The sequence below is a fragment of the Battus philenor genome, unplaced genomic scaffold, assembly GCF_028537555.1.
Source record: "Battus philenor isolate CCGP_79_NKW_IND1 unplaced genomic scaffold, ilBatPhil1.0.hap1 SCAF_14, whole genome shotgun sequence".
NCBI classification, from domain to species: domain Eukaryota; kingdom Metazoa; phylum Arthropoda; class Insecta; order Lepidoptera; family Papilionidae; genus Battus; species Battus philenor.
In genome coordinates, this window is record NW_027181676.1 from 11,616,535 (window position 1) to 11,635,844 (window position 19,310).

Below are 19,310 nucleotides of genomic sequence, written 5' to 3' on the forward strand. Positions count from 1 at the left end.
TACACATATATATATATATATATATATATATATATATATATATATATATATGTATATATATATATGTGTATATATATATATATATATATATATACATTGCAATTAAAAACAATCACGGGAATATTGCACAAGATAGATAATAACATTGCGGGTAAATATTGAAATCAAAGGAAATGATGATAGCAACGAATGACTAACATAGTTTTGCAGTTATGCGATTCCACAATGTAGGTCTTCCTGTCTGAAATTTATTACGTGCGGTTGAAACTATAAGTACAGTTATACAAGTACTTTGTATGATATAGTTATACATTATTATAAGAAAAAATTAAAACTAACAGTTCCATGGTTCAGGGGAAGAGGCTGTAACAGATCAACGAAGAAACGTATATTTAATATTTTCTGGATGTAGTTGTCTATGACACTATAACTTCTCTTAAGTTTTTCTATGAAAATCATCATCATATAAACATCACATAAACATTTCAGCCATGGAAGTTTACTACTTGTGAAAAACGACCCCTATGGATCTCCAATAAGACCGGTTTTCCCCTGTCATATTTACGGGATAAGGCATTACAATCTAATTATGTATAACATCCATAATTAAAATACTTATTTACTTTCACAATTAAACAATATTTGCATATGCACATAGGTTTCTGGTTTGTTTAGTTTAACATTATTTATTTCAATCATTGATCTTACAAACAAAATACTGGCAAAGTTCGCCAACAAAATTTAAATACATCCGTATGAGGTATTTTAAGTTCTACCATCTTTCCAACACCAGCTGGGCAATCATACCCTAACCCTCATCTGAAGACGCGAAAAGATTTAACAAACGATTGCATAAGTAAATAGGAGGTAAATTGTATTGAAATTCGTGAAGTTTAGGGCTATTAAGCTCATGGAATTTTAATAAAATGGCAACGTAAATGTGTTTATAAGGACTTCGTAATGTGAATAATTGACCGCTACATAATAGAAATAAACCTTACCTTGGAGTTATGTTATACACAAGCTGTATAAAGTGCAAATACGTATAATGGTTATAAATTACATGTTTATTTTTATTAGTTGTTTCAACGCGGCATTTACGAAGAGTAGTGATAAATAAAAATTAAATGAAATGAAGACAATGAAGATGCACCAAATACGCAGTTTATGTAAATGATACACAAACCTCTGTAAAATATTAATTGAAAATATAAATGGTTTATTTGGATAAATTGTACGGGCAGGTGTAACAATTACATATTATTATAAAATTAGTTCTCTAAAATTATTGAAAACCTTTATAAGAAATACAATATAAATAAAATGAAATAAATAAAGAAATTTTATATAGAACAATCTCTAAGTTCAAGTTAAAGAGTTCAGTTCTCGAAAAACGATGCTTTTTTTAATTTTAACTTTAAAGCTGCCATTTTTTTTAAAACATTTTTTCAAAACATATTTTTAAAACTTTCGATGTGGACACCGATATAATAATATAAGTAGATATTCTATTCTATTTGATTGTCTGTTATACTAGATAATTGTTTATATTAAATCTTTATCGGAATGAATGTATAGCCTCTTCGTGATATATGAATGTAATGAAAAGCGTTTTCAAAATCGGAATTACTATATATTAAAATGAATTATTTACTATCTGTCCTTGTAAACTTTGTAATGCCAGAATTTTTTGCCCTGCCGCATTTCAATATAAATAAATATATTATTGCAACATGACACAGAGTGATTACTTTATACACGTGATTGGAAATAGGCGGAAATGCACGAAAGTTTTTTCTGGCAAATGAGATTAAAATTAAGTAGCTCTTCATACAGCAAGGGAAAGGTTAGACTTCACACATTGCGCCGTACAATGTAGCACTGGCCATTGAAAATGCAGCGTCGAGGAGTTAAATGAATCACATAGCATTCATTTGCTCTTGTCAACTTTACTACCGTAATTTGGCAGGATCATGAAAGATGTCAATGAACTGTGTTAAAGAATCATCCAGCTAGGAGTATACTACAGGTAATTATTAGTTGAAAAGTGATTATTTTGAACTATAAATTTGATGTAAGTAAAAAAATACTCTGCATCTTTTTGTGATTTTTGTTAGGTTGTCAACGTTTTTGCGAAGTATGAAATATCTTGAAAGATTATGTCACACAGAAACAGATAATATATATATTTTTTAAATATGACGTCTTTAGCATCTAGAAACGGTTCGAAAATAAAATAATTTTTGTTATTATAATCAAAATGGTATATAATAATGACGCAATTCGGTGAGGGGTAGCAATAATTTAATTAAACATCAAATTATGGGATCACAAAATTACTTGATTAAAATTCGCCCCCTGTCTCTCGTTCACAACCCTTATGAAATACAAAATTGTTTTACGATATTTTGAGGGGGCCACACAGTGCCCCAGAGGAAATTTCGAAAATATAGTAAAATTACTATAAAAATCGTAAGTAGTAAGTCCCTGATTTCTAAAAAATATGTAAAACACAAAATTTTTTTTGTTCAAAATTTCTTTTTATTCTACTCTTCATCGCAAGTTGTGGAGAAGAAACCGAAAGAAACTACGCAACAAGACAACTTTTTAATAAAAGTTTAACAATTTAAATATACAATTTTCTTCCAAATATAGCTCCAATAAACACAAAATAATGAAGCTATATGAATGCGAATGAATGACATTTAAATATTCGTTTATTGACTTAAATTGAATAAGGATTCACAATTTTCAAGAATTAGCGTGCTACCAAAAAAAAGTGACGAAAAAGACCTATATACATATATGTGTATATAGAACTGAACTTTACATGCTAAGATGTATAAAAAAAAGATGGAGCGTTTCGACGTAACGTAAATAAATCCTTATTTTCTCACGGGCTGCCCGATTGCTATGTGCAACAGACGGACGATCGATAACCTTATCACAACGTTATCATTTCTGACTCACCCGACTTATGCTTTAGAATAGTGCTTGCCAACGTTTCGTTCCTGTCCCTTGATAAAAGAAACCTACACTTAAAAATGCAAATATTTTTTCTCCTAAGATCTATCTACAGTCTTGTGATATTGTGTCTTGGGAGATTTGTGTCCTACATAATGATTGGTTATAGGTACAAGCTTTAAAAGTGTGAATATATGCCTGATTTTATGTTAATTACTGTGTGCTATACACTAAACAAATTTAATTTAAATATATATATAAAGCACAGTATAGGCCTTAGAACAAAAACATTCTATTACATACTTTAACAACAGGAGCTTTATGAAGTTTTTATTTCATTCGGGATCGTATCTTAAAAGCGTATACAATGTCTGTAGAAGATTTACAAAATACACATAAAAGCAAAAAGCGTTGTCAAAATTCGGTATACAACATGTTAAAATTGTTTCTGCAGACATTGTGTTGCCTGAATTATTGGCCTTTCAAATTCCAATCGAAATGTGATATATATTAGGATGATCATTTTATACAGGATGATTGAAAGCAACAATCATGTATATTATGTTCATTGTGTATTAGAAATTACTCAATTATTGTTTCTAATGTAATTTAGTCACATAGTAAGAGTCGGAGTTGAAATCTAATAAAAAAAATTAGGTTTACTAATATTACTTATATTTATGGAGGTTACAAATCCCTGACGCAAAATGAGTGCAATGACGCATTAATGTGAAAATCATCGTGTTGAGACAGGACAAGATAAGTAGGCTACAAGTTTGTGGGTAACAAGGCGATGAAACACCGTTGATGGCATTAGAAGCATGATGGTAAGAAGAAGTTGACATTACACTGAGAGCGTTTGTCAAAAACCCCCTTATTATGTAATCTATCTTGGCTCTTTCTTTGTCTTGGGATGTCATAGATCTCTTAGGTTGTTGTGGTAAGGCGCAAGTTTTCTACAGTGGTTTAAGGTGAAGAGACGAAACCTGTAGACGAATGAAGGTAACTATCGTAGCTCTATTGATTCGCAAGTTCAAGTGGCAATGCACAGGCCACATAGCGCGCAGAACAGACGGTCGTTTTGGGAGGTCGTTGAACTCTAATGTTGCTGGTGCGTACTTTTTGTGACTAAGCGAAAGGGTCCCCGAGACGGGACCTCGACTTTGGTTGTCATTCTACATGTTTTTAATATTTCTATCCAAGGAGTATTTAACTCATTACGATCGGTTTTACTGGATTATCAAAATAAATAATACAACGTAATTCTTTATTAAGTAAGTTGTTGTTTAGGATTTGCATTTCTTCAACGAATTTATAAGCGAATTTGAGACTGTAAATATTCGTTTTTAATTAGGTTTAATATTTTTGTAGGGATCCAACTATCTAATGTGTGGATAGTACTCTATTTAAAAATACGTGTTATGTGTGATTGGTTTTCAAATGTAACTTATAGTAAAATATTGTGCAATTGACAGTATTTGTTACATCATTTATTAAAAAACTATGAAACAATGACGAAGTTAAAAAGTGTAAAAATCGTTTTTTTTTAGTGAAATGCGACAGTCCAACTCCTGGCAGTACAAAGTATGCAGGGGCAGACGGTAAAAAGCTTTTTCCTACTATGTTATTTATGATTTTTGAAACCGTAGATTCTTTAATAATGTGTTTTATTCATAAATCGATAACTTTTCATTCACATCTTTAAAGCACCTTATTAAACCTTTTTTCAACCAACCTGTATAAATACGTATTTTCTCTGGAAAAAAATCAATATGAATTCGAATATGTAATAACAAAATATGTATGCGGCCCTATGTTACATGGAAACAAGTGTTGTTTTTTTAATACTGTTTTCCCTGTAATTTTAATGAGCTTTTACCGAAACGAAAACATGAAAAAAAACCTAATTGATAAAGCCGTCTTCTAGTTGCACTTATTTAGAGAACCCCCTTATATCTTGTAGAATCTCTGAATTAGCTCTGCGATTTAGCTACTATGACTAAACCTAAAAATATCATTAAAAAATTATATATATATATATATATATACATATATATATATATATATATATATATATATACATATATATATATATATATATATATATATTTATATATATATATATAAAATTGTTTATTATTTCGGGCAGGTGTTGTGAAACAACAACAAAAAAACATCTCAGTTCCTTATGGACTTTCTAATCAGGACGTGTTTTAAATCCTCGATCCCAATAAATTTTAAGTTCAGGAATCTCCTTATAGGAGAGTTGCCTGATTGTAGTGTCTATTAAATAGGCTTTTTCTGTCATTTTTATAATGACATAGCCAAGTTTTCACCGTAAATGATCATTGAAATAATAAAATGTATAAGTAAATAGACTGTATTGTTTGTTGTGGTCACAGAAACTCATCTTAGATATAATCAAAGTCATGATAGAAATTATTACTTACTTATACATTTAGATTCTGCTAAAGTTACCACATAACTAAAAGTAACACAAACACTTCACCGTTCCACTGTGATATACAAATCCTTAGACACTTCGCGATAATAATAAAGTTGGGGTGCAGCGAGCGGCTGGCACGGCGTCTGCGACGTATGTGAATGAATGTATGAACGCGTGTCGCAGCTAAAATGGCGCTTTTTCCTTTTTGCCATTGCTAAAGTCGTTGTATTTAATGGGTAAATACGCAATATTTGTTATGATTACAACTTAACAATCTACGTTGTTTTTTATTACATAAATGTTTGTAATTATTTTGTTTGAAAAACACATCTTTTATGTTATTCATTTTAATTATACATAAAACGACTTCTACAAAAATACTAAATAGTTTTAAGTGTCAAAGCTTTAAAGGGAAGAATGTAAAACTTATTTGACAGCAAAAAGTTTTAAAGATTTTACACCTATTTTCAACGTACCTGTATAAAGTGACAACTCTGAAGTATGTAATATGAATTTATTTTTTTCTGTTAGAATAGGGCCGAAGAAATATAACTTCTGGCAATACAAAGTCAGCAGAGACAAATAGCAAGCAATTATGAATTTTATTATATAGTTATCTGAATATCGTCGACGCTTTTGCTTACTATATTATTATTACATTAATTATTATTAATGAGATCATTGGTTTTTGAGAGATTTGCATCGTTCATTATTTGAGAGCAAATGAGCATTCATTTATTATTACAATTTATAATAAATATATTTTATATATAAAACAAACTGTACACATGAATATATGAATAACCGTGATGTAAATATGAGATGTGAATTATTTTAAGTTTGCAAGGCAGCATTTTATCGCCGCACCGTTCGGACTCACGCTCAACTCCGCCACTAATATTGACTCACGTTCATTCACAAATTGCTAAGGCGACGGGGCAACACGCGAGCACGACTCGCTAATAATTTTAATTACATGGTTTAATGAAAGAAAGCGCACATGTAGCAAGTAATGTAAAATGTTTTATAGCTTAATAGTGATACAGAAAGCTAACCATTTGTGTTATATATGATGCTAGAATAATTACAATGACTATATGTTTTGTTAAAATCGCGGTAAATGATTCCTTTTCCTTACAGTGGCCGTTTATCAGCTGACATAATAATACGTCTTTAGAAAAAAAGTAGTATACAACCAGTTTTTGTATGGTGCATAGGGACTGCGTTAGAAATGTCTAATGTAAAATTTAACTTAATATCCTTTGAAGGTACTAGCGGATTGTTAAAATATGTAACCAATACCCTCCGTAATCTTATGATAAGTAAAGTTTCTAGTAGTAAAATGGTTCAAATTTGCTATCGTTATTTGAAGATATTACCTCGCAACCATTTAGAGTTTACTTTTTTCAGTTACCATGTAGTCGGTAATCAATTTTTGTGATGTGTGTTCTTTCACTAAACGATGTTAGATATAAAAAAATCTAAGTAGTAACATTTCTTCATTTAAGTTCACTTCGTCAATAATGTTCCTATTTGATTAAAATTTTCACACGCCGCACAAAAAAAATCGCACATTAAAACCATCCTAAAACAAAGTTTAAACATTATTTTTGAGATTGTATTGACTTGTTTAATTATTTTATGTTAGACGAATAAAATGTAATCTGTAATAAGTTATTTGTCTCAGGATTGGTGGCGATGTTCTATCGGCGCAGTCAGTCAGTCGTATACATAATTTCTTTCGGAAACTGTTGTATTGAAAGTGTGTTGTTATCAACTAAATACTAGTGATTGAATTGACTTGGCTAATATTTCTCTTTTATTTGATAACTTATTTAAGACGAATCAAATTATTCTACACAAGGAGTTTATTCCTGCTTTTTCGCCACAACTATATAAAACCTTGCTAACAAGAGTCAAAAATAAAATAGATTAAAAAAATAATAAGTTGACAATCAATGAGAGTTCTATTAAAAGTTCTAATGTAAGAACAGCTGGTATTGCGTGTCTTCTTAATACGAGTATTCTCAATTACAAGCCAATTAAACGCTATATAATAATAATAAGCTGCGTTGGGGTGAGCACACAGAGTCCCACGTTTATAAGACCGTTCATCTTGTTTTTTTCATTTATTAAAAAGCCGATGGCCTTTATATTTGATAACTTATCCTATAAATATTTAAACATATCGTAAGGTTGATAAAAACTTTACATGGATATCTTAATAGTTAGTTGATACGCGCAATCAAAATTTAAAAATAAACAATCTAAGACTAAACAATGTCAAATGTCTGCAATAGCGAGTACCACCATCATACCAGCTTATGGACGCGTGCTGAACGGTAAGTCGTCAGTCCATCGGCTCGTGGTAGTTTCTCTTTCGGCCACTAGAAGTATCAATTTGTGCAAGTCAAACTATATCATTTGTTATATTATTTTGATACGCATTTTTACGGTGCTAAATCTACGTGATCTGCAACATATTTCCGAGATATCAATGCGATTTCATCTTCTCTGTTACTCTACTTCTCCGCGCCTTAAAATATTTCTAAGGATCTTACAAAGTGTCTCCTATTTGCCTTCATAATGTTCTCTGAATATAAATGACCAATGAGATTATTTGTGCATTTTTATATTAACTTTGCCCTGCGAATACAGTATAACTACAATACCTTAGAAGCTAAAATTCTTACGAGACTTTAGAGTAAGTAAATAACATTAAAATCATAAAATAAAATAATTGTTAGAAAAGTTAAATTTTTATTTCGTTGGTAACGAAATTACATTATATACATTACAAACTACAGAATATACAGAATGAGTATTTATAAACACTTTATTAATGCCCCATGCAGACTTTGTATTTATATTTATTTATTTATTGCAAAGTGGCAGGCCAGCGGTAGAGGACTGGCACTGGTGATCATAGGTCGCGGATTTGATTCCCTGATTACAATCTGACATAATTCACACTTTGTGCATTAGTAATATAGGACTGCTCACAAACAAGTTTCCAGAGGATGATCAGCAGTATCCTCTGCGTATAATAATACCACACTACAATCGCCAACCACCCATGGTATATTCCCCTAAGATAGTTTTGTGGCAGGCCTATGCCTTTCCATGAGCTGAAGATATGATTTATTTATTATTTAGAAAGCTTACGCACTTATATTATTATGAAAAACAAAGTTCCCACTCCCACAGTTATAAACCATATTGTCAGAAGATATTGGCCTGTCGCATTCCACTAGAGCTTCAGAGTGATCACTTTGTACAGTATAGTTGGAAAAGACACTCATTTTATTAAAGCCTTTACACCAATAACCAAACACCCTGTACACAATTCATATATTTCGTGTTATTATGGAAATGCTAATATAAAAGTCATTAAACCAGCTACTGGAGTTAATGCAACGAATCCGTGAATGTGACTAGAATATAAAAATATGTCAGATGTTTATGATCACAGATAAAATTTTGCTACACGGTTTAACGGTACCTTATTTGAAAGATACCGCCTTGTTTTTAAATTCAAAATTCTCAGAGTTATTTTAACTTCTTAACATAATAATGAATGTAATTTATCAGGTGATTGGAAATAGGTGTAAAAACCTTTAAAGGATTGAATGTATATCTCCGGCGCTGTCAATTACTGCATGTAACATAATTAAATAACGTAATAATAATATTAGAAAGACAAAGAAATCGAGATATTTCACATAAAAATAAATAAATGTTTGCTATTTGACCCCACAGACTATAGAATAAGATGTAACATATATTTCAGTGATGGCTTCATACAGAGTAATGGAAATAGTTGTATAAAAGCTTTAAAGCTTGTTGCTAACAAAGAAAAAGATTATATATAATAAGAGTATAGTATCAATGGTACAGTTCAGTAGAAAAGTAGTTCTTATAATAATAAATAAAGATTAAAATATTATTGTAAACATCACGTATATTACAGCGTGGCAGCATTGCTTAGAATTGCATTATTATTAATTCAATTGGCAACATTAGCCCGCGCGAACCAAAGTTCAAGGTGTAGACGTAACAATGCCACGGTTCTATAGGTCTGACCAATCGATGGGGTTGTTCAAGGAATGTTTATGGCAATATTATACATTGCTTTGTTCAATACTTTGGAGCGCAGACGTCTTTACTTAGCATAAATGTATAATGATTGTTTTTATTAAATACAAATGTGTGTACTGTATGCGACTGGTTCTAAATATTTTACATGTTTTTATACGAGTGTAAGAAACATCTTTTTCCTTATAATGACTTATTAAATAATCAGCAAAATGCTAGAAGCACTTAGCTCTTCTATATATACATAACTCCGTGAACCAATTTTACTGCTATATAGTATATGGTGTTCAACACCAGGGTCGATCAGACGAACTTGACCAGATAAATTCATTTACATTTAACTTTTTTGTATACTAAAACTGAATTATTGTTAAATGTAATACATTTCGGCGTTGTACTTTAAAGCTTTCCTCAAAGATATATATGGGAGGATATAACACAATCGCAGCGCTTGGTAATCGAGGTGGTACTATGATATACAGATGATGCTACTGCCCATCTTCTAGAAACTAGTTTGTAAGCAGTGACAACCCTATATATTTAATGCCCAAAATGTTATATAAGATCGTTTCCGGGGAATTGAACCCGCGACCTACTCTCGCCAGTTTCAATCCTCTACCGATGAGTGACCACAGGTCATATATACTACATAATACACTTAACTATTGTTAAATGTAAGTATGCTTTTTGACTCGATTTAATGTCGTTACTGTGAAAATATTGAGAATTCTCATCGAAAAAACTTTACAACTAGTTTAGGCGGTTGGATGGATGTTAACCTGAAATTGCCTGAAAAAATTCTCAAAGGACCGAAATAGGAGGAAAAATCTGTAGAAAGGTTTTATATATGACGGTAGGAGGCTTGCCATTTGGAACGTTGTACAGAGTTTGATTAAATAAGTAAAAGCGATAATTAGTTTCTTATATAAGGCCACTTATTTATTTATTCAAAAGCTTTTAATACAACTTTGTATAGCAGCGAACTTAATGCCGAAGGCATACACGGCCAGTTAACCATGTGAGCGATGCAGTAATAAATTAATAAGTGTGGGTGAAAATAGTTAATCGTTAAAAACGAAAAATAAAAAAGTAAATTCAAATTAATAAGGAAGAGAATCGCTTAAGAACAGCTTGTACAAATATACTAATGGCTACTACATAATATATATAGTTTATTAAAATATATAAATATTTTTTTTTAATTTCGAGAATGAACACAACTTTTCAACGTGTTTATATTATAGCGCCATGAACTTTTCTGATATCTATATTCGACATCCTTTATTTTTGTTTTTTTTTTTTACCATTTTAAATCAGCTATTTTAAATTAACATTAAAATAAATTATAGTCATAATTTTTTTTCGCATTTTACCATAATATAAGATAGGTGATAATGAATGAAGAAAGACATGATCATCTGTAGTGATATACGAAATAATAAAATAGCTAAGTGCTATTATCAACGTGTGCAGATTGCTTAGCTTGATATATCTTGCTGGAACTAATTCTATAGCGCTAGCTTTTCATTCTCTTTAATTCTTTCTCTGCTAATTAGAAACTAAATCTGGTTACGTAAGTATCATTTAACGTTAATACAATATGATTGGTTATAGATATAAAGCTTTAATGGGATGAATGTATTACATTTGGCTGTCAATTAATGATTGTATTATATTAGTACGTATTTTTTATTTATTTTTTATTAATTTCTATATTAATTATTGCTAGGATATATAAAAATAGATTCATAACAATAATTTATAGTAAAATGGGCGATATTATCACACGTGGAAATATTTTACAGACAACCATAGTATGGAAACAGTAGAAGTATATTAATTTCGGTTGTAACACGCTACGTTTAATGCACAAGCGTATTTTTAATACAAAATACGCTTTTTATTACAATGCAATATTATTTAAAGTCCTGCAATGAATTAAAAATATTTATTGAGTATATTAAATTGTAAAGGATGTTAAGTGATATTTCAGCTCAAAAAAAAAATTGCTCTAACTTTAGTATTAAGGATTTTTTGTAAAAGCACTCATAAAAAACACATAACCAGGTTTGTCGTGGGCTTTTGTCACTTTAAAACTCGTTTGGAAAAATTAAGTCGGCATATAACTTTAAAAAGAAGGAGGTTTTCTGACATACTTCTTAAGACGTGACAAGTTATAATTATAAATGATCCAAAATTGAAAATAATATTAATAAATGTAGATATATATTCAATAAAATCGACTTAAATGCATCATTTATTTATTTACACTTTATTGTACTTTAAAATAACAATGAAAATATATGAAAAAAATGTATATATAAAAATTGATAATAACTAAAAATTAAACAATTTATACAGAGGTACAACAGGCGATTTTATCACTAGATGCGATTTCTGCCTGAGAACCCGTGGATGTATAAAAGAGTCATTAAGAAAAGAACAGTTTGGAGCATACATAATACAAAAAAAAAACAAAAATACACTTACACATATACATTACATTAATACGAATAAATAACAAATGCTTGCAAATATTTTACTTTAGCGCATTACATAGAATTGCAGGTGTACGTTGTTTGACTATACAGTGGACATGAATGAACTTAATACCCGCATACGATGTAATGATATCACATGTTGAAGATATCCATCTTAATATCTGACTCGACGTGTATGTGGGTAATATTAGTACCCCTATCAATTGAGGTTTACTATGACTTAATTAACAATTGGTAGCAACGGTGGAACAAAGGCCAAATAATTTCCAAGCCGTACAGAACTTTTATATTTTATTTATTTTGTGGATAAGATTAAATATGGGATATTTAATTTTGAATTTATAGTTCATATCATCAGAAAAAGAGTCATAGTTATAAGAAAAGTATAATGGGCCACCTTATCATTCGAGTAAATTTTTATAACAGAGAATCGGGAACTTATGGAAACAGAAGTACAGGAAGCGAGCACTACATATATATACACACTTATATATAAATATATGTACATGTATTACACACACACACTTTTCCATACACATATAAAAATATGTATGGAAGAGGCCTTTGTCCAGTAAAGAAAAGAAGAAAAAGGTCAGTTTCAACTTACACAATGGCGGAATGATGTCTTTGATGAAGCGGAGCGGAAAGCGTAGCGGGCGGTAAGGCTGACAGAGACGCTGGCTGCGGGGACCCACACCAACGCGCTTCTCGGACATCGGACGAACCTATAAATGATATTGGAATATTAGTTAATATTTATTTTACAAAGAAATATATATTTATAACTTCAGTAGATATTAATTAAAATTATAATTTAGATATTACGTATCCGAATCTGACATAAACGACGAATGTACCCTTCTATGGGCAACATTGTACGGTATGTAAACTTCCAAGTAATATCTATTAGAAATATATAAAAGTTGTCATTTTATAATTTTAAGTAAACAAAAACTAAAAAAATATCCTATTATAATTTGAAAGATTTTTTAAGTCATAAAGCTTGGGAACGGGTGAACAATGGGGATGGCTCAAACGAGCAATAGGTCACCCATTAAACCACCCAACAAACCAAACAAACCCAACAGACATAAAAATGTTTGTTGTGGACTCTTCTCAGATAAGGGCGCGTTTAAAGCCTCGTTAAATGTTAACGATTGCTATTACCGGAGAGCTCACTGTAAACGATCCTATGTAGATAATAAAATGAATGAATAAATGGTTCTGAATACAAGATGATTGTTTTTCCTGACGAACTTACTTCCATAGAGGGTCATCAACGAGGGTGGCCTGCTAGCGAGCACTGGTGTAGAACCGTAACGTTCCCCGCCCGCCGATAGCCGCCCGCCCAACGGCTTGAAAGCTATAGGCCGGATCACCGACTTTCCCTGGAGACAAGAAAAATACAACCTGAATAAAGTTACAATTATAATGGTTTTCTTTAATAAATAAATCTATATTATTATTTTTATCAATATTTATTAATGTTTAACGTGTAATTTAGTTTTGGAGTGAAAACTACGGAGCAGTAATAATCGCTACGTGTCCAACGTCTATATATAATGAGAACCATTAACTTTAAAAAAAAAACTTCTAAATTGTCGGATCTCAGTTATCTACCGCTGTGTTACCATAGCACTGTTACAAAAGTACTTTTCTAAAATCATAATGTTGTTTACACTACCGGCTTAATAATGTGTTATATATTACATATGCGCAGACTCAATTTAGTAACTATATTGAAAAAAAAAATAGCACGGTTTTGCTTCCTTGCGTAAACAATAATTAAATTTATTATACAGTAATCTGAATATTTAAAATGCTTTTTAGTACATCATCTATTATTTCTGAAACCATTGATTTTTAAATAAAGTATACATTAATTGACAGCAGAAGAGCTATATATTCACCACTTTAAAAGCTTTTACATTTATAACTAACCATCTTATATATCTACATGAATAATACTTATCTATGCAGACCTAAAACAAATATATTTATGTAAGACGGTTAGAACTAACTGTCCGGTTACGAGATTTTTGCCGATTGATATTTAAATCGATCGCTTCAGTGAATTTAAGCTAATAGTCATCTCGTTGTGATTATCTTGGCCGGGCGTCACGTATTTGGCATTTGGTACGCGGTAGACGCAAAATGTCACGACGCAAAGGTCAATACTGTTTTACGACGTGACGAGACGCATCCGAGACCGACATCAGACGGTATATACCGTTAATTGGTATCATCAACTGTCCCAGAGCTAATCTTGGATATGATATCCGATGTTACCATATAGAACTACTCTTTTTGTCTGAACAAAAAACAATAATGTATTAATTAGAATAGTGATTCATGGTTGTCTTCTTGATCATCATCATTGCATTCTATATATATTTTCAAAAGGACTAGTAAGAAACTCCCTGCATTCAGCGTCTTCTGAAGACCTATACAAGATAGCCTTTCGCTCTTAGACGTTGCAATTGTCGGTTTGTGATCTCTACTCGCCCCAGCGGCCATTTGTTCTACAGATTATATATTCTGCCTTTTAAGTTTCCAGTTCGCTTGGCTATTTCGGACATTTTAGTTCCTTTACGGATCTCCTCATTGCTGATTCGATCTTTTAATAAGATCTCAGGTAAGGTTTTCTCCATGTCTTGTTGAGCGAATGTGGGCGATTGTATGCGAGTATAGGAAAGAGACTTTATGGTGTGCTTACTTCGACTGATCTATGTAAACACGGCTTTATCTTATTGGCTGTAGGTGGGTTAATATGCTGAGTGTTTAAAGATGTCGCTATTTTCTTTACGCTGGATTATAATGAAGTATGGAATTTTAAAAATATAATGTTTGACCTTGTTAACAATAATTAAACTTAGTATCGAAAATTATTAATTAGTTTAATTAAATCAAAGATCATTATTATATCAGTCGAGAGACATTCACTGCAAGACAAGCCTTCTTCAAAAGATCGCCATGAAGACCAGTTTTATACTGCCCACATGCAGCGGCTTCCCGTGACTCTGACTTTCATAGGTTCGTCTAATTCTAGAGAGAGAACCATTGGAGAACCTTTCGAACCGAATAGCCATCAATAATGTATATATTAATGTTATTTCGCTAAAAATTAGTTTATAAATATAGACAATGTTGTAATATTAAAAAATCCAAAAGTCTCGGGTAAATTCGTAATAATGAACACTGTTATCAATAATGCTCGTTCCAGGCGCGCAATAAAAAGCCTACGCTCGGCCAACCATGCGGTAGCTATTCCACATCGTTCAAAAGATTTACAACTGCTTTCAACAAATTGTTAAACGGTTTCGATTTACAATTTAAGGTAAAAAGTAAATTTAAATGAACGGAAAGTGTTTAATTCGCTACTGCCTTTTTCGACTGTTTTATTGAATTGGAAAGTATTTTTTACCGTCACCGCTTTTAAACGTTTTCGCATTACTTGAAATCTCTCGAAATTTCGGTGTACTTATTACTCTGTCCACAATAATTGTGGGTGAAATGGAATTATTTGGTTTATTCTGTAAAACTTTTTTTTTCGATAGTGTTATAAACAAAGAAGAAAATGTATTTATTATTTATATTAACGAAATAAATTATTGGTCATTTCAGGTATTAGACGTCAATAGCTGGACATAGGCCTCCACTGTAGTTAACCATTATTCAGAAATAATATTTTCGTAATATAATTCGACGAAAAAACATTACTCGTTCACTTGATAGCATATCCATAGTAAAAATACACGGGCCTAATATATATGTTTCAATATTATGTTATCGATAGTTTAAGGCGCGGGTTAGCAACCTTTTCATATATCATCATCGTCAGTTCAACCGTACAACGTTGACCGATGGGTATAGACCTCTCAAAAGACTTCCAAGAACCAGTTAAAAGCGGCTTGCATCCAGCGTCTTCCTATAACTTTAACAAAGTCTGTTCACCATCCCACGTTGGAATTACCGGTCCTTGGTCTAAACTTCTGAAATCACCAGCCGCCAGTAGTGCGCTCTGTGGCGCACCCACTGTTACTCAAACTTGCCAATCCCAGTTTTTCAAAATAATTTTTTTCATGTTTAACCATTAGAACAAAATTAAGTAAGATTGATTAAGTTAATGCAATTATTGGACTATATTTGACTTGGAAGTTTCTTAGAGTTTGTTACTATTGCAAACCTAGAAATGTGCAGTAACGCTTCATCGATCAATCGAGAACAATGTTTGTTTTTTAGTTGGTTAAGACTTGAAAAAGTTCATCCAAGTAATATTACAAAAGCGGCTAATTTTATTCTGTGTATTGAAGTCGAAAACAGCACGTCCGTGCTACGTGTAATACATAATTAGGATAATCGGTACGTTTTCCGTTTCATGCGGTATTTAAAAGTCATTGTAAATACACATTAATTGAATAAATTTTAAATTATGCCTTTATTAAGAATCACATTATCATTCTATTAACATACATTACCATCATACATTCGTTATCGTCGTTTCAGCCTATAGACGCCCACTGCAAGGCCTAGGCCTTCCCCAAAGTAATCTATTCTATGGGGGGAGGGGGGAGGTTACTATATTCGCTACGCTTGATAGGCAGGTAGGCCTTCGCAGTCTGGTATTATGACACGCAGAGGACGCTGCTGCTTATCCTCTGAAAACTTGTTTGTAAGCAGAAGCAAATCTATATAATTAAAATACAAAGTGTGAATTATATAAGATTGCATCCAAGGATTAAAAGAATGTCAAGGTGTAAGTTTGTTTGGGCCCGACAATGCACGGAGAGACCGGGCAAAGGCAACCGACAGGTGACCAGGGACTGCCATTGTAGACCTATTTGCTATTTTTATTTCAGGGTGCCTGCAAAAGTACAACCAAGTATTTTTTGGTTGCTATTATCAGATTATCGACATAATATCAAATAAATCAAAATATAGATTCGAAAAATGTAAATATCGCTACCTATAATACAATTGTTCCAAGTGATTCAAATTTCGCTCCGTTCTGATACATTTGGAATTATTCGGACAATAATTAGACACTTCAGAGAACATATATCCTCGATAGATGTCTTGATGAAGTTTCTTCCATCACTATATCTCCCAGGGGTAGAATTTTTTGAAGTAGAACCGACCGGGACGAAGTTCAGACCTCTCGAGCGTTCCCTAATCGGAATCTTAATTAGGTATCTAAGGACCTAACTAAGATCTTGTTACGGGGTTCACATTGTGAATTAGATACATGAAGCATTATTATTTCCGAAGCAAAGAACTCGGCTTATACTTTGCTAACTGGTAGAGGATGCTTATAAGACACGGATATTAAATATATAAATAAATAATATTGTGTGTTATGTAACGGTCCGTGGGTCAGATAACAGACCTCAAGCTAATTAACATAAACGAGGCTTAACCTTTTACGTTCTGGTAGCTTATTCGCCAAATTTATAAGTGCTAATCAGTGTACTTCCCGATCGAAAAAATATGTTATTCTCAAATGTTAATTGTTTATAAATAAATTTGTTTATCATTCGCTATTTTGTTATACATTTCAATAAACTAAATATGCATAATTTTTTTATAAATCATACTGTCTGGTGGATTAAAATTGACATTTTAAAATTTAACGCTAAATATACTTATTGCAACATTTTTGTGTGATGTAATATTCTGTTTAAATGTCAATCTTTTGTGATCGATCGTATATCATTAAATAATATTCTTTTATTCATCAGTAAATAGACCGCTATTAACCTTGTACTAAAATAGAAAAAATCGGTCACTGAGTTAAATATGGAAACGGAAATGTACTACATGTAATCAGTCGTTTGTTTGGAGCTGGAATTTTTCGTTTTTTATTTTCCTCGTGACGGAATCTCGGCTAGGTTGATCGACCTGTGGTTACTATTGTTCGGTTCAAATGATTATGATGATGAAAAATTGTAGCCCTGGTAAAAAGTGACGGAAGAAATTCCATCAACGCTTTTATCTAGAACAAATGAGGGCTGTCTTCCCCTATACGTATTTTTGTCTGTATCGTCTTATTGTTGCAAGCCATAAACGATATAACTCAGCTTTTTCATCTATAGTCAATCAATCTGTATAGACGCAAAGGCAATAGAAATATGAACAGTACGCGGCCATTATGCAAATGAAGTCTATGTACATAATAATATTTACAAATAGAAGATAAATAAGTTTGTCATACATTTCTCTTTGCGGGCAACTGTGTACTGTATTACAATATATCCCCGTTATATTAAACGTATTGTCTTTAAACTATAATATATTAAATTTTAGAAGAATAATTAACAAAAAAGCAATTAAAAAGTCCTTTTTTATTAAAAATATGAAAATGACCAGAATCCGGTGGATAGCTTATCTAACAAAACAACATCTAAAAGAACTAAACATAAAAAAGAGATTTACGACGATTGTGCAAATATGAATCCTGAAGTTCTTTGGACATGTCACCCATAATGTGGTCACAACTGTACGTTTGGTGGTACAAGGCAAACGAATACATGGACGCTCTCTCAATAAGTTGGACAGATATCATTAAAACTACCACTAAAATTCAGTAAACGAATGCCTTCAAGCCGCCAAACATTGAGCTACCTAACAACGCGTAGCTAGCGAAACCCACCTCTCTGACAAGAAGGAAATGAACACATAAAAAAAAGTCTGAGATTGTCTTGGGCTCAAATAAAACCAAATTGGAACCCTCGTATCTTTAACTTGATGGATGCCATTATAAAAGAATTAAATGTAAATCTTCTTTCTTTTGAATTGGTTTCTTCTAGAATTCTTCTCAAGACGTACACTAGCGTTTACGATAAATTATTCTTAATGTTTAAATAATATGAATAGAGAACTTGATATCTCGAACTTGATATTCTAGTCATATCACATAATATATAAGAAGGTAAAACAGTAAACAATATGCAATGGGAATCCGTATCACATATCAACGAGAAAAGAGCCGCGGGCGGTCGATCTTGGTAGAATTTATTGTTTTTGCAAAAAAGGCCGCCATTTATTTAGTTTATTCATTATTTTAATGTAAATTTGAAAATAATGCGACATTACAAATGTAAATAGTTGAGAAAAAGAACGAGACTTGAGTAGAGAAACTATAATTTTTCATAATGGTTGATTGAAAGGTTACAGGTTAAACTATGCGAGGTGATTGGCTATAGGAGAAAAAGGTTTAAATTGAAGAATGTATAGCTAATTTGTCAGCAAAAAACTTTAATGCTTTTGCACTTGTTTTAAATCGCTCTGAAATAGGTTATATTAAA

General features: G+C 31.7%; 1 protein-coding gene across 2 annotated transcripts in view; it reads right to left on the reverse strand.

Moving 5' to 3' along the window:
- LOC137918431 (leucine zipper putative tumor suppressor 2 homolog) overlaps nucleotides 1–19,310 on the reverse strand; it is a 144,657-nt gene that overhangs the window by 16,625 nt on the left and 108,722 nt on the right. For both annotated transcript variants that reach the window (XM_068761234.1, XM_068761235.1), the window contains 2 exons: nucleotides 13,268–13,394; nucleotides 12,614–12,731 (listed from right to left, as the gene is read on the reverse strand). In XM_068761234.1, coding sequence (XP_068617335.1) covers nucleotides 12,614–12,731; nucleotides 13,268–13,394 — 245 coding nt within the window. The remainder of the gene's footprint in view (nucleotides 1–12,613; nucleotides 12,732–13,267; nucleotides 13,395–19,310) is intronic.